The sequence below is a fragment of the Tauraco erythrolophus genome, chromosome Z (genome assembly GCF_009769465.1).
Source record: "Tauraco erythrolophus isolate bTauEry1 chromosome Z, bTauEry1.pri, whole genome shotgun sequence".
NCBI lineage: Eukaryota > Metazoa > Chordata > Aves > Musophagiformes > Musophagidae > Tauraco > Tauraco erythrolophus.
In genome coordinates, this window is record NC_141496.1 from 91123939 (window position 1) to 91140668 (window position 16730).

A 16730-nucleotide genomic window follows, 5' to 3' on the forward strand; every position below is an offset into this window, starting at 1 on the left:
ATTTCAAAAGACTGTTTTAATTATTTTTCGGCACACCCCACTTTAGTAACCTCTTCAAAATAATTCCTTGTTTCACAACTCAAAACACATCTTTTCATGTTATATGCACCCTTTTCAGCTCTTCAGGAGTATTTAAATACTTGCTTCTGTTCCATCCTTGCTCCTATTCCGTCCACTGATCAGCATTTCCGATCAAAATTGCATACAAGTTTGTTTGTCTCCTTTTGAAAGATATCACTTCCTTGCCTGTTCCCACTTTCTCTTCAGACAGACCTCCCTGTCTCTTCACTACTTCCAAAAGAGAAAAAAGTTCTCTCACAGAAGACACACATCTACGTGCTGTCTCCTCTGTTGATTTATACCCTCTGGCATCATTTTCCAATGAAACCTTCGAACTTCCTTGCACTCTCCTAGGCAAGGTACAGGAAAACTTCTTTGTAGACCTGGACAATGAGAGAAGACAGGATTGGTTTCTTCAAATAATCCCAAACTCAACCCACTATCCTCCATTCTTCATCCAGCACAAAGCTTCCCAAACAGTGGTTTTTTGGTGTTGAGGTTTTTTTCTGATAATATGTTCCTTTTTATGCTATGTTAAATCTAGTTGAGAAAGAATCCGAAATTGCCATTAAATAAATGGGTTCAAACTGCATCCCTCCGCACTCTGGCTCTGAAAGGACTGCCCAGGATAATATGGCAAGTTGGGATGCAAAATAAGAACTCATATAAACTATACAGTCTCAAAAAAAAGGAAAAAAAAAAAAAAAAGAAAAAAAAGTAGAACTCCTTCATTGCTATGATGTGGTAAAAGGAATGTATTCTCCAGCGTAGACCATCTTCCAGATGTGTAATGTTTTCTAAGCTTCGATGTCATCGATTGGAGGAATTTCTGCTTCTACAAGTCTTCAGAAACTATTTCGTAGTGTCTTCTTCAGGGCTTCTTCTACCCCAGCCATTACATGGGACGATCATGAGAATCATGGAGAACTTCTATCATTATATTTCTCTCACAACTTTACCTTGACTACCAGACTTCATGGAAGAAAAGGGGCCAAGCCTTAAAGATTATGACTATTGCAAGATTTAAATAAACTTATAATTCACCTTTTGGATAAAGTGGTTTCATAGTTTTAGCATAGATAGGTGTATGTCCTCTTGTCAATGAAGTTAATTTCTACTTCAAAATTCATTTTTCGTAATCGTTCATTAATTATTATTAGCTTGCAATCCCCAAGTCTTGGCGAAATGTTGGTTTGCCTTGTTAACACGACATATCCTTTATGTCACATAGTTCTTTTGTATTCCCTAATTTAAAGACAAGGTTCTTGACCCTAGCTGGTTATTGCGAAGCTTTTGCTGACTTTGGCAGTTTCAATGGGATTTTTATGTAATGCAAGGCTCCATATGGACTTGACAGCTGCTAAGCAGAAAGCCATATTCGTAAGAAACTGACCTTTATATCATATCTCCTTCTTGAGGCTTCAGAATTTATCCATAAAAAGTGGTCGTGAAGACGGACTGAATCAGAACAGCAATGTTCTGCCTACTCTATGCAATACACTAGGTGTATTTGTAAAGTCATTTCCTCCTATAACATAGAACAGAAAATCTGTTCCTTCAAAGCAGATTCCTGGGTCTTATGTCAAACAGGTCCACATGTATTATCCAAGATGTGTAGGCATAGCTTTACACCATTAAGGAAGTAGATGCAGAATCATACCATTTTGGTCTGAGAACCTGTCACTGCAACACAAAAATTACACTCCTGGCCTTTATGTGTTATTGTATGATTTATTGTGTATGTGTGTTTGTGCGTTGGTCAACTAATGTTATGAGACGACGTATATAATTTTAATGTTTTCCTCATACCTTCTTGCTATAAATTACAGCCAGTCTTTTGCTTTAACACTGAGTATTGGAAGAGATGAAGATGCGTTTTGACTCTGTGCCACACTGCTGTACTGCCACGAGTTTTATTGTAGCTTTTCAGTAGTGGTGGGTAGGATTTGTGATGAGAAGGCAATTTTCCAAATATAGTACATTTATCTTTTTGTATCTCAGGCTGCAACAAGATAAGCACTGGACACTAAAACACAATAAATTTTATGTAGTAGAAGCACATATAATACTTATTATTGATATAGAACACTTCAAAAGTCCACGAAGAACAGATAACCTGCTGAATGAATCTGTACCAAAGAAACAGCTGCACTTAACTGCCGTATCATTACAGATAATAGTGACTCATATGCAAAAATCAATTTCTTCTCGGCAAAAATTTGTTTTCTATTCTTTATCTTTACAATAGTTTCCTCTTTTTAACGTTACAGACATCATTTATTGGTATTCTGTAACTTTATTTTTGTAGGATGTGCTCCATTTATTGAGAAACAATTAATGTAGTCAGTGAATGATGAAAAGTCGTTTGTCTTCTTTTTAATAGCACATATGCTGTTGCATTCACCTAAGTTGTTTGATGCCTAGTTCCACCTAGGGTAGTGTGTGAGCCAGCAAAATAGTTATAATAGAGAATTTTAAAGACATAATGCAGGAATCTGAGGTGGCATGAGTCAAGATTTATGGTCGTGTATTATCTAATTCCTTTGTGCTGTGATGCTTCCTTGGGATAACAGCATTTGTTTATGCTTACATAATTAAACTCATATTCAGATTAAAAAAGCTGTTATCATATTAAGATGCTAGTTTTCAGTCTGATATTTAATACTGTTTTGCCAAGGAATTCCACAGAGTTGGTTTAAATAGTCAAATACTGTAATAAATGTCAGTTTTATTTTGTCCATCTGAAAACCGTGACACGTGTAGGAAGAGAAAAGTGGTCCACTTCTTATAGCAAGAAAAAGTATTCAAGGACAGACTGTGTAGGTCATTATAGGTAAAACTGAGTTTTGTGGGGGCTTTTTAGAAAGATTCATTTGCAACATTTTTAGAGGTTTTATGGAGGGAAATGGAAGAATCAGTGAAGAATTTCACTCCTTTACTCCTTTCTTAAAAAAATAAATGTTGACAGTGCTTTAAAAATATGTCAAAAATTTAAAGCAGCACCAGTGTCTCATATGAGACAATTACAAAGTTTAATGTTTAAGAGCTGCTGTGATTTGTGTACTGTATAAAACGAAACAACAGGGTGTTTTAATCATGAAAGTATTTAAACTAAGCAGGGTTTTTCACTACTCAAGTATTCATCTGCTCTTGATATTTATTTCTTACCTGAAGTTGAGTGTAATCTTCTGTTTTCAACACAAAATTATTTCCACCACAACTGGTTATATCACAGACAAAGGAGTTTAATTGCAGATGGGGATTAAACAGATTGCACTTAAAACTGGAGGCAAAGAAGCACAAAACAATAGGTTTGGTTCTTTAAAAGTTAGGTTTTCTAAAGCTTTTTAAGTAATAGAGACTCTTTTTCTTAGATGCGTTCAAATAATGGTTGTTTTCCTCCTTAAGTATACTTTAGTTATATGCATGTATATCTTGTTTGATTCCATTGGAATCAGGTTTTACATGATCTCATTTGGTCATAGGAGTAGTGGCTTGATATTGTAGAGGAAATATCTTTTGTTCTTGAGAGGGGTTTGTCAAAAACCCAAGTTGTATTTCTAGCTACTGTTGAACAGTTGGGTCACTTTCCTTCAAGAGTCAGCAGGAAGTGTCTCATCGATGCATTTTTGACTGTTTTTAGGACCAGGATACAAACTTAAATTCCAAAGAAGATGCAGTCATGCAAAAAATGTGGCTTTGAATCCCCATATGTCTTGAAAATGGCAGCCTTTACAGTGTGATATGAAAAACTCTGCCTTAATAAGAAAGTATAATACCAGTTGGCAAGTTGCTCTGATCATGTATTAATGTTCCTGCGTCTGGCATTCATGTTTTGGTCATGCAGTATGTAAATCTCATTCTATTAGCAAGTTTCCTGCGTAATACAATACCATCCTATCATAGATTCATCAACTGTGATGTGAAATTCTCATCACAATCACTGACATTGGTAAAATAGGGTCAATTTGTTCATTTTTATGGGTAGCTGACTGCTTTCTCCAGTTGTGCAGAGTCTATTTGCATTGACATCCTCTCATATTTGTCTTTTTCATTCTTCTTTCTCTACCTGGTCTTAGGTTTCTCTGTGATCCAGTGCTTCTGGAAGATCTGAGTTGAGCCTCAAACGCAGCACCTACAGTGCTGCGAAATTCTTTGCAGGACATGGCTTCCTTCCCCTTCTGGGCTTGTGAAACCTACGCAGTAACTCACAGTTCTCACCACACACAACGAATCAAACCTGCTGGGTCTTCATTTGCTGGCGTAATGACTCTTAGTAGAGCACTGTTCTGGGCCAGGCGGGCATATGTCAGCTTACACCAGGAAGGGTGGCATTTTGTCATGCTCATTCCCAGTACTTTGCCAGGATATACTTCTGGAAGACTCACCATCACAGCAGGGAACATTTGCCTCTTAAGTTTAAGTAGCATAGAGAAAAACTTTGCAATGAGTGGGTACAGAGTTTACTGGAGGGAGGTTGTTTGAAATCCTTTTCAATACATGTTTTGGTTACCATGATTCATAGTCAAAGAACTACTTCATGGACGGTGCATTGTACTAGTAAATATTGCTCAAGTCTTTTCCCAGTAATGGATCAGACTTTTTTTCAGCAGCCAACCACTTAGAACACAATAGCTGAAAGATTAGTCAAAGCATGGGAGGGTAATAACAGTATTACAGACATCTTTATTTCTTTTTTGCACAAAGCACCCATACTACACAGTTATGCTATGAAGAAATCCAGTTCTTTGTTAATGACAGCTTTATTGAAGGCAAGCTTTCAGAATGAATATACTAGAAATCCTATTAAAGTGCCATCCATTAAACCATTAAAGCACTCATTAAAACTGTTAGTACAGACTTGTTATTCATGAGTTATTGGTCTTTCTCACTTCTGAAATGTGTCTGCCAATACCACTCTACTCTTTGTTCCAGTGTGGCTATTGAGTCTGAGGAAATATAGATTAACTTTCTTTTGCCAAAACAGTGCTTCGTGGGAGGACAGTAAGGCCACAAAGTGGTTCAGATTAGTGAGAAAAACAGAGAAGATTAAAGTTCAGTCCATTTGCCTGGTTTTGACATAATTTATGTCAACTATGTTTGCTTGTGGGCCTAAATATTAATCATTGAATTGCACGATCTGGTTATGTATCATACAGAGAAGTGAATGGGGAATATAGTATGCTGCTGTGATGAACATATCCTCATCTACTTCTGCAAATAGCTGACAGAGAAAGCTGTTGTTTGTTTTTTTTTCTTGGCAATAAAAAGCGACTTCAGATCACTTAAAGAGTAAGGAGTGAAAACAGGAAGAGCAATACTGAACAGTTGAAGCTAAGCTTTGAACGTGAAGTATTCTTAATAATCGAAAAATTCACATTAACAATAGATATAATTTAGAGCTGAAGCTCTTTCCAATAATGGGCAAGAATCTACTTAGATCATAATTTTCTAAGTGTACTGTATATGCAAAAATCCACCTTAAACTCTATCTTTCCAAGTAGATGTAATTATGAATAGATAATTTGTAGGAATTATGAATAGATAATTTATATCCTTTTTATTTTTGATAGGATAAACCCTGAGTCCTGCAGGCCAGGCTCAAAGCTAGCAGCATGTTCGTCAGCCAGTTTCTTCTCTTATTTTCTAGTTTTCCTGTCAAGTGTGAAGAGAAAGTGTATGAAACATCTTATATTGTGAAGTAATTTCTAGAATATTTGGGCAGTGTAGGTAAAAACCTAGAAGACAAGGCAGGGTGTCTCCTTCACTTACACATCTACAACAATGCAGAACAGTGTTGCCTCATTCTGAGGCAGCGGGCATGTTTGCATATATGCCTCTCAAAAAATTCTTACTAAGTAGTCACAGATAGTGTAGATATGCTTTAGTCCTGGTCAAACAATTAATTTTGTTTTCAAATTTATTTAGATTGCAATATACTAGTATATTGAGAGCATCTTCCATTTACTTTGAAACTACTATGTTTGTATTTTAAATTATTACTACAATTCTGAGCTCAACCCATACTAATTGCTTTCTAAATCACTGAAAACTTAACCTGAAAACATGCTGCACAAGTTCATAGAATCGTAGAATGATGGAATGGTTTGAGTTGGAAAGGACCTCGAAGATCGTCTAGTTCCAAATCCTCTGCCATGGGCAGGGACACCTTCCAATAGGTCACGTTGCTCAAAGCCTCATCCAACCTGTGCTTGAAGACTTCCAGAGATGTGGCAGCCACAGCTCCTCTTGGTAAACTGTTCCAGTGCCTCACCACTCTCAGAGGGAAGAACTTCTTCCTTATGTCTGACTGAAATCTAGTTGCTTCCAGTTTAAAGCCCTTTGTCCTATCACTGCAAGCCCTTGTAAAATGTCCCTTTCCAGTTTTCCTGTAGACCCCTCTTTAAGTAGTGGAAGGCTGCCAGAAGGTCTGCCCGGAACCTTCTCCAGGCTGAACAACCTCAAGTCTCTCAACCTGTCTTCACAGAAGAGGTGCTCCCGCCCTCGGATCATCTTTGTGACCCTCCTCTGGAGTCTTTCCAACAGGTCCATGTCCTTCTTATGTTGGGGACCCCAGAGCTGAACACAGTACTGCAGGTGGGATCTACAAAAGCAGACTCCCTCTCTCGACCTGCTGGCCACACTGCTTTGGATGCAGCCCAGGACACGGTTGGCTTTCTGGGCTGCCAGCGCACGGTGCCGGTTCATGTTGAGCTTCTCACCCACCAGCACTCCCAAGTCCTTCTCCTCAGGGCTGCTCTCGATCCATTCTCTGCCCAGCCTGTACTTGTGCTTGGGATTGCCCCGACCCACGTGCAGGACCTTGCACTTGGCCTTGTTGAACTTCATGAGGTTCTCACAGGCCCACCTCTCCAGCCTGTCAAGGTCCCTCTGGATGGCATCCCTTCCCTCCAGCGTGTCCACAGCACCACACAGCTTGGTGTCATCTGCAAACTTGCTGAGGGTGCACTCAATCCCACTGTCCATGTCAGTGACAAAGATCTTAAACAGCACTCATCCCAACATCACCCCCTGAGGAACATCAGTTGTCACTAGTCTCCTAGTGTTGACCACAACCCTTGGAGTGTGACCACCCAGCTAATTTCTTATACAATGAGTGGTCCATCTGTCAAATTCGTGTCTCTCCAATTTAGAGATAAGAATGTCATGCAGAACAGTATCAAATGCTTTGGACAAGTCCAAGCAGATGATGTCGGTTCCTCTTCCCTTATCCACCAACGCTGTAACCCCACCATAGAAGGCCACCAGATTAGCCAGGCAGGATTTGCCCTTAGTGAAGCCATGTTGGCTGTCACCAATAATGTCTTTTTTTTTTCCATGTGCCTGAGCATAGTTTCCAGGAGCATCTGCTCCATGATCTTGCTGATTACAGTTGTGAGACTGACTGGCCTGTAATTCCCCAGGTCTTCCTTTTTTCCCTTTTTAAAAATGGAGGCTATGTTTCCCCTTTTCCAATCGGTGGGGACTTCACCGGACTGGCACAACTTCTCAAATATGATGGATGGTGGTTTAACATCTTCGTCTGCCAGTTCCCTCATAACCCGTGGACGCATCCTGTCTGGTCCCATGGACTTGTCCACCTTCAGGTTCTTTAGATGGTCTCAAACCTGATCTTCTCGTACAGTGGGCGGTTCTTCATTCTCCCAGTCCCTGCCTTTGCCTTCTGTGACTTGTGCTGTGTGGCTGGAGCACTTGCCAGTGAACACTGAGGCAAGTACTTCAGGTTTCTTCATATTCCGGGTAACCAGGTCGCCTGGTTTCCTTCCAGAGAGGCCTCATAGTTTCCCTAGTTCCCTTTTTATCACTGACATACCTATAGAAGCTTTTCTTGTTGCCCTTGATGTCCCTGGCCAGATTAAATTCTATCAGGGTTTTAACTATCCTTAACGTTATCCCTGTCCTTGCTTCCACTCTCTGTATTCTTCCTTTCTGTGCTTGAGTTTGTCTAGGAGCTCCTTGTTCATCCATGCAGGCCTCCTGGCGTTTTTCCCAACTTCCTCTTTGTTGGGATGCACCACTCCTGAGCTTGGAGGAGGTGATCCTTGAATATTAACCAGCTTTCTTGGACTCCTCTTCCCCCCTACCAAGCAGATCCTTGAAGACGCCAAAGTCTACTTTCCTGATGAGCAGAATAGTGAGTTTGCTCTGCTCCCTCCTCACAGCCCTAAGGATCTTGAACTCCACCATTCCATGGTCACTGCAGACAAGGCTGCCCTTGAGCTTCACATTCCCCTCCTTGTTGGTGAGAATAAGATCCAGAATAGCACCTCTCGTCGTTGGTTCCTCTGTCACTTGGAGACGGAAGTTATCATCAATGCATTCCAGGAACCTCCTGGATTGCCTATGCCCTTCAACAGATACCTCGTGCGTTTGCGTAGAGGCGTTTGAGTTGGGCTCTCCATGGAGCTGGCTGACCATCTGAAGTTATCTTACTCACCTCCATTCACTCGGAAATGAAAAGAGGGGAGATTCTTGCTGAGAAAAGTCGTTCTGCAAATTTGGTTGGTTTTCAAGACGTGATGTAAATGAATTGCTGGTCAGCTGATAGAGAGATATATTACATGCCTTAAATATCATATGTATGTGTATGCTTCTCCTCTTCCCATTGCTGATGGAAATGTGGTCTAAATTCTTTCTCTTTGCCTTAGAAGAAATAGATAACACTTAGCAGTAAAGCTAAAAGTACTTGTGTTTTTAAATTAAGCAGTGCTTACCTGCTTCAAAATTGTGTCAGCCATCCATCTCAGAGGATGGGAAAACATTACTGTGATGAAACTGAATTGTAAGAAAGTGGAATAAAAATTACTTTATTGATAAATAGGAATTTCACTATGTAATCAGAAAAGGTATTTTTGTTGGACAAGGACCAGACTCTGATCTTGGAAGGATCAGGTTGCTGTGTTTATACTTCAGCACAGCACAGAAGTGTTGTCTACTTTTGCAAGTGGCAGAATACCAATGGGGTGACTGTTGTTCCTATATGTGTAAATAAAACATAGTAGGTTGAAAAAAAGCCATCAACAGTTTTGGAAAACTTTTAATAACTAGTCTATTAATATAATAGCTTAATAATGGTAAGATACTAATATTGCTAACATATTAAGATATGTTAAGCATAGTCCCACAGATTACTAAGACTGCGAAGCCAAATACTGCTTTTTTAAAACAAAAACTTTTGGGGGGACAGAAATTGTGTGAAAATTAAAAGAAATTACATTCATTCAGAGCTGCAAACCATTTAAGAACACCTTTTGAACTGTTAGTAATACACATAGAGTTACAACTCAAGTCGGTCATATCCAAACCAGGAGTAAAATTGTCATGGCTTTCATCATGCTCCCAAGCAGTTCGTTTCTTTCTCATTCCTCTACAAAGTCTCATTTAATTTCTTCTTGAGGGAGGAGCTGCCACACGCTCTGCCTTATCTCCTGTAGGTAAAGCACTATGCAAAGGGTGAGCCAGAACCTGAACCATCACACTCCTCTCCTCATCAGATCTCAAAGAGGTTACGCAGGGGAGCTAAGCTAGGGCCAGCTCGAGAGGGCTGTACTGGAAGGTGGCAGAATTCAGGAAAATTATCTGTTATAAAGTTAATAGAGTTTAGGGTATTAGCAGATAGGATAAGGCACTGGGACTTGGTTTCCTAAACAGAAACCGGGGGTATTCTCAGAACTCTTTATCAGGCAGCCAGGCAAAATGAATTTTTTTAGAAGAATCTCAAGAAAGAAGCAAAGTCACTCACTGAGTATTACATAAATACGTTGTATAAGGTATGAAAAGATGCATAAGAATGAAGCAAGCAGCTTTCTGACTGTCCAAATGGTAATTATTAATCTAAGAGATAAACCCTAATAGATCACAGTAATTAATTTCACACATGTTCATTGTCTGATAATACCTACTCTAATAGATAACAGGTCATATTTCATTTCCATTAACATAAAATGGACTCGCAACTGTTGTAACCCTGGGAGGAGTCAGTGTAAGTGATGTAAAAATGTTGGCTTGGTGCTGTGGTGGCAGTATGGACCTTCCGACTGGTGCCTTGGTCCTGGTCTACTGGTGGAATGTGAACGTAGTGTTGGTGAACTGCCCCATCTAGGCTTTTCTGTGTGATTAGTTTTTTATCATTTACAGCAACCTGGCATAGAGAGCTGCTGATTGCTACCAGGATTAACCAAAGGGCATGAGCTGCAAACCATAATTGCATATCCATGTTGATGAAACAATTTTAAGGTCTCTAACGTTGCAGAAAGGGGAAGTAAAACAATATGTGATTAATTGTGACTTCTCAGTATGAGATGACCTTTCATGCAGCCACTACCGTAGCGGGCATAAGCAGGTGCCATCTGTTACGTATTTTGTATTTAACCAGCTGTATGTATACCTCTGCCATAGAGGTAAAAGTAAGTAGTAGGGCCTGGAGTCTTCCTGCTGTCGAAGGATGAAGGAGTGTGAGACAAGCTTCAGCAAAGCCATCCTGGAACATGAAAGGAAATAAACAGTGATTCTAGGACCATATAGTTATGTGTATAAATAACAGATCATTAAAATTTCAAATATGCCTGGATTGCTCTCTGTTTTATGACTCCAGGAAATAAAAATCAAGTCTCTTTGTATTGTTCCTGGATGATGTGCAGTTTGTTCCCTGAGCCACACTGGTATCATGTTTTGGCCTGGCATCGAAACGAAAGAGCAGAAACAACATTATTTTTCTTCTGGAAAACTTCTTCAGGAACATTTGGAGTTTATTTAGTAAACAGGACACTGAATTGTTTGAACATGTGCACTTAGTGATAGAGAAAGACAAAAATATTTACTTCCCTTCATCCCAGTTTTGAGATTTCTGACATTTTTTTGCATTCTCTGTTATGCCAGAAACCATCATTTGCCAAACTGAGTGAAAAGATAAAAAGATGGATAGGCATACCCTTGCCTTTCTGAAGAGAAAGCCTTGGATTTGACAAGCTTATGGTTTAAATTCCTGATGGAAATTTCAGATGCATAAATACAAAATGCTTTATATAATATGATATGATATAATATGTTACAATGTGTCCCGAAGTAATAATTTTCTTTCTAAAGCAAAATATTTCTGGAGTAAACTGTAGGAGCATATGGTTTGTAATTACTGTAAATGCAACAAGTACATAATCCTTAGCTAAAAGTTTTCTTCTCTTTCTCTTTTGAAGTCTATTGATCCTGGTCAGCAGTTCACATGGGAACACTCTAACCTGGAAGTAAACAAACCAAAGAACAGATATGCAAATGTAATTGCTTATGACCATTCTCGTGTTCTACTCTCAGCAATAGAAGGTAAGAAGACCTTTAAACTCCAACTAATGAAGTTGAAAAATCCAGTATAATTTTATATATAACGCCTAGTGTCTTTGCATAGTAGTATAAAGAAGTGTTAATTCGAGTACTTGCAGTAAGTCCCTGTAATGGCAGTCCTTTTCTGATGTTCATGCTCAGTAATCCATTATGAAAATGCACTAAAATTGACACAGGGTCTCCTATAGCACTGAATGCATCAGGTCCCTGTGTGCATGCCAGTGTGTTATCTAAAGTAAATTATCATCGCTGTTTACTTATACTGATTCTGCAAAGAAAATACAGCAGTAACCATGCTTCAATTGAAGTTTTTGCAAACAATTATATTATCAGAGTGTCTGATTATTGAATTTCAGTTGCCAAATACTGAATACGGGAAAAAATATGAGTTCAACTTTATGGTCTCAGGGAGAATTTTGAGAACCCGCTGTTAAAACTTCCTTTTTTTTCTTTTCCATTTACTATCTGAATGTTAAACAAGAGTGTTTAAACAAATGCCCACATGCAGACGTCACTGGAACTGCCAAAAGATTTGCAGAGGGGTTGTAATGAGAGCTCTTCACTATATCATTCTTTGTCAAAAGACTTTACGAAAACTTGAACATTTTAGAGTTTTAAGTGAAGTAAATTGTCCGAGGTGATCAGCTCTGGGTATTGTGTCTCTTTTATCAAGTGCTAAAGCAACTGGAAGCACTGGTTTTCACTCAGAGGATTTCTTTTCTTACCAGTTCTGCCTTATCATTAACCTGCTTCCTGGGATGAAGGCAGATATTCAGTTTATTCTGTATTGTTGACAGTCAGATATTAATGCCAGAATGTAATTGGTTATATATTTACGTGAAACAATTTAAATTAAAATAAAATTTGCCTTCAGTAACTCTGACAGGACTTACATGTGATGCATAATATGTAGGGAACTGTATTCAAAATCATAATTATTTCAGTCCTAACGTGCTGCAAGTTAAACTGCAAGGTGTTTTAATTTACATTTATAAACAGCCTCTTATCTTTGACTACTCCAGATCTGAAGACATTGAATACAGGAGGGACAATATTTGTAGGTGTAATCTATTTTAATATTAGCTGCTTGGTGAAGGAAAAGGCAGTCCCACTGATTGAAGTTTAGATCTTCCCTTATTTATTGCAGCTGCATACTGTGGGCTTTGATAATATAGATAAGAGCTTCTCAAACGTATTAGAAAATTTAAATGATTGCCTTGAAAAATTTGCATATGATAATCTGCTTATGTTTGTTCCACCTCTGAGGCTCATATAGCAGTTCTGACAAGATTTTTTGTAGCATCACTTACAATTTTTCACATTGCCTTGTGGAAGAATGTACCGGTTTAGAAGCTTGCTGCTACCTGGTAGAACTACCTGTCTCAACACTGAAGAGAGGGTATTTTAATTAGCATTATGTGTGATGTAATTCAGGAAAAATATCTCTTTCTGTGTCACTGATCCAGACAAAAAAAAAAAACAACCAAGTACATGGTGAAGAAATGCCAGCAACAGCAATTGGACAACTGTTCTGAATTGTTACGTAAAGTTCTTTGGAATTTATTTCTGTGTTTAACTCAGAAATATGTATATTCGATGGAAAACTCAAGATTTTCACAGGATTTTGTTTGGAAAAGTTGTGTAATCACAGCAGGGGTGAAAGAAAAAGAAAAAATATATTTGCAAATAAATTTATCTGTTAATTTATAAGTCAGACATCGGGGCTTAAAAAGTTCTGCCAGGTTCCTCTTCAGGTAAGTGACCCATGAAATTTGGTTCCCTTTAAGAAAATGGACATATTCAGAGAATGGGAAGAAAATTTAAGAGGCAAAACAGAAAACACTAGTCAAAGTAATTAAAAAATATCAAACTACACAGTACATTAGACTGCTTTGTAAAATTAAAAATACGAAAAAAATCCATATTGTACCTGTAGGAAAGGACTGAGTCTTTTAAGGGCAGGGATGACATACAGTTAAACTGTAATGTTTGATTCCCTTTTTTAAGTAAGAAACACCATCATGAGGATAAATTTCTAACCCTATAATAGTCAATGACCCTAAACAAAGGAAAATATTATAGCCTTTTGAAATATCAGTGTTAGATGTAAAACCGCAAATGGAGTTTTGACCAGTTTGGTGATTTGCATAATTCTAAGTATTTTTTGAGTCTTCAGCTTGTAGTGAAGAAAGCAAATAAATCAAATATTAAATACCCTTTTATGCTATGATAATTTGTCTTGAAAACAGTAGCAAATTATTATTTAATTACCCTTTCTCCCCTGGGATTTTTACATGATTATGTTTCCGAAATTTTGTATGTTTACCTTCACAAGTTTAATACCTTGGTCTTAGCATTTAGTAATGAGTGCTCCTCTTTCAAGTTTTAGGTAAATATTCCTACAATGAAAATATGCAGTCTATCTAGCATTTTAATTAGTTGACAGCTGCTTTTGTTTTCAAGCTACCAGGGAAATCAGTACTTTTAATATATTTTAAAAAAATATAAAAAAAAATCTCCTTTATTTATGTTACTATACAAGTTGATCAGGATGTAAATTTGGACTACATTGCATTTTGTTACAACTATGTGGAGAATATTTGGTTGGATTTTACATCGAGGCCTTATCTGAAATTCTTTGGCGGCCGTGGGAAGACTAATATTATCAGTGAGGTTTGAATAATAACTGTGTTCTCTCTAAGATGAAGAGATCCATTCCACACCTAGACACTTGGTCCCTGTTTGAGAGCAAATGTATATGCACAAAAAACGAAGCATCTGCCAAACTCCAGTCCTACGCTGATGGCCACTTTGCCTCTTGATGGTGTTGCACGGAGGGGAATGCTGTAATTGCTAGTCTGGAATGATGCTCAAGGCCCGTTCTGTTCAGTTACCCATCTCTTGACTGTAGCCAATACAAAGTCATTCCTAGAAAGTCTTAAGAAACATGTAGTAGAGATTTGAAATTACTTCTTTCCACTCATTGATAATATCAAGTTGTGAAAAATTGCATTAGCCTGAAACACAAGGCTTAGTAACACTCTCAAAGTATTTATTTTGATACCTCTTTTATAACACTTGTTCATAGATTCATAGATTCATAGATTTCTAGGTTGGAAAAGACCTTAGAGATCATCAAGTCCAACCATCCCTAATCCCCATTAAACCATATCCTCAAGTAGCTCATCCACCCTATTCTTAAACACATCCAGGGATGGGGACTCAGCCACCTCCCTGGGCAGCCTATTCCAGTGGCTGACAACCCTTTCAGAGAAGAAATACTTCCTAACATCCAACCTGAATCTCCCCTGACTAAGCTTATGCCCATTTCCTCTTGTTCTATCACCCGTCACTAATGTAAAGAGCCCTTCCCCCACCTCCCCACCATCTTTTCTCAAGTATTTATAGGCCGTAATCAGGTCTCCCCTCAGCCTCCTCTTCTCCAGGCTGAACAGCCCCAACTCCCTCAGCCGCTCCCCATAAGTTTTATTTTCCAGCCCCTTGACCACTTTAGTCGCCCTTCTCTGGACCCGCTCCAGGAGCTCAATATCTCTCTTAAAGCGAGGGGCCCAAAACTGGGCACAATATTCCAGGTGCGGCCTCACCAGTGCCGAGTACAGGGGCAGGATCACTTCCCTGCTCCTGCTGGTCACACTATTCTTGATACACGCCAGTATCCCATTGGCCTTTTTGGCCACCTGGGCACACTGCTGGCTCATATCAAGCCGGTAGTCAACCAAGACCCCCAGGTCCTTCTCCGCCAGGCAGCTCTCCAGCCACTCTTCCCCGAGCCTATAGCGATGCTTGGGGTTTTTATACCCCAAGTGAAGGACTCTGCACTTGGCCTTATTAAAGCTCATGCCATTGGCCTCAGCCCAACGATCCAGTCTGTTCAAATCCCTCTGAAGGGCCTCCCTACCCTCGAGCAGATCGACACAGCCTCCCAGCTTGGTGTCGTCCGCAAACTTACTGAGGGTACATTCAATCCCCTCATCCAGGTCATTGATAAAGATGTTAAACAGAACTGGACCCAGCACTGAGCCCTGGGGAACCCCACTGGTGACCGGCCTCCAGCCGGATTTAGCCCCATTTACCACCACTCTTTGGGCCCGGCCGTCCAGCCAGTTTTTAACCCAAAGGAAAAAGGTTACACACGTTCAAACCTGGTTTTGGATCCCCACTATGTTCTTGGCCTCTGTAATTGCATATAGCATGGAGTTCCACAACATAATTGCTCACTTTGCAAGAAATACTTTTTATGTTTTTAATCTCACCGCTGTTTAATTTTTTTTACTTTAGACGTTCCTTTGGAAGAAAAACTCAGATTAGTTGTGGTAATTTGAATTCCCACATGAAAGAAAATACCACTTTGCAAAATTTTGTTTCCATGTGCTTGAAATCTCATCACTCATGTTGTACAGTCTTTGGATGTGTCTGAGGGACACTTGGAATTTTGCAGTATAATGAAAGAATGTTGTAATGTAGTGTAGTTTATTGTATGCACCTAAATGGATTTGAGGGCAGAATTTAGGGATTAAAAGAGAAATAGATCAAATAAAAACATCTAGGATTGTGATCTTAAACCTCTGAGGAGTAATTAAATACTGGGGAAAAAAAAAAACAATGAAACATTCTATGTTTTAAAAAGTCTGGCCAGTTCTTTTAGGAGACATCCGAGACTAAAAGTCTGCCATATATGGCATGGATTTGCATTACCCTAGTGATTAAAAAAAAAAAAAAATCATATCTATCGTATTTCGGTATTAGTTCCTGTATACAGTTTTTGTTTAATGGGAAATTTAGTGGCTGTAAAATACTGCTACAACTAGAAGTGTCTGGCTGTAGTATAAACGATCAAGAAAGAAAAAGGTAAGAAACTGCTAATATTCTTATTTGATTGGCAGTTATGAGTATATTATCGAGTTATGTAGGCCATCATCTTTAGATTTAGAAAGTATTCTGGTCAATATAAATTCTTGAACATCTACTGAACAGTCACGGACTATACAAATTATTTGTGTTGTCGCACATTGCATTTGTGTTGCATGCTGCTAACAATATATAATTACACACTTAGAGTAATTGTATGTCCCTTCCCCCTGCAAGCCTGGAATGCCTTAAAAACAAGAAAAGTATTTCAGTGATGAGGTAACAGGTTACAGAAAGATCAGTGAAGTAGACTTCATGGTGTAGAAGTGTCTATGAAGTAGACTTCATAGACTAGACTTCATGGTGGCTGTCTCAACAACAAAGCTGAGACAGGTTGTAAAGGTGTAATAATTTCAGCCTGTGGATCTACTTATACTGTGTTATCC

General features: G+C 38.8%; 1 protein-coding gene across 1 annotated transcript in view; it reads left to right on the forward strand.

Moving 5' to 3' along the window:
- PTPRD (protein tyrosine phosphatase receptor type D) overlaps window positions 1–16730 on the forward strand; it is a 230889-nt gene that overhangs the window by 153215 nt on the left and 60944 nt on the right. The window contains exon 28 of the mRNA XM_086629922.1: window positions 11274–11397. Within this exon, the coding sequence (XP_086486048.1) occupies window positions 11274–11397 (124 nt within the window). The remainder of the gene's footprint in view (window positions 1–11273; window positions 11398–16730) is intronic.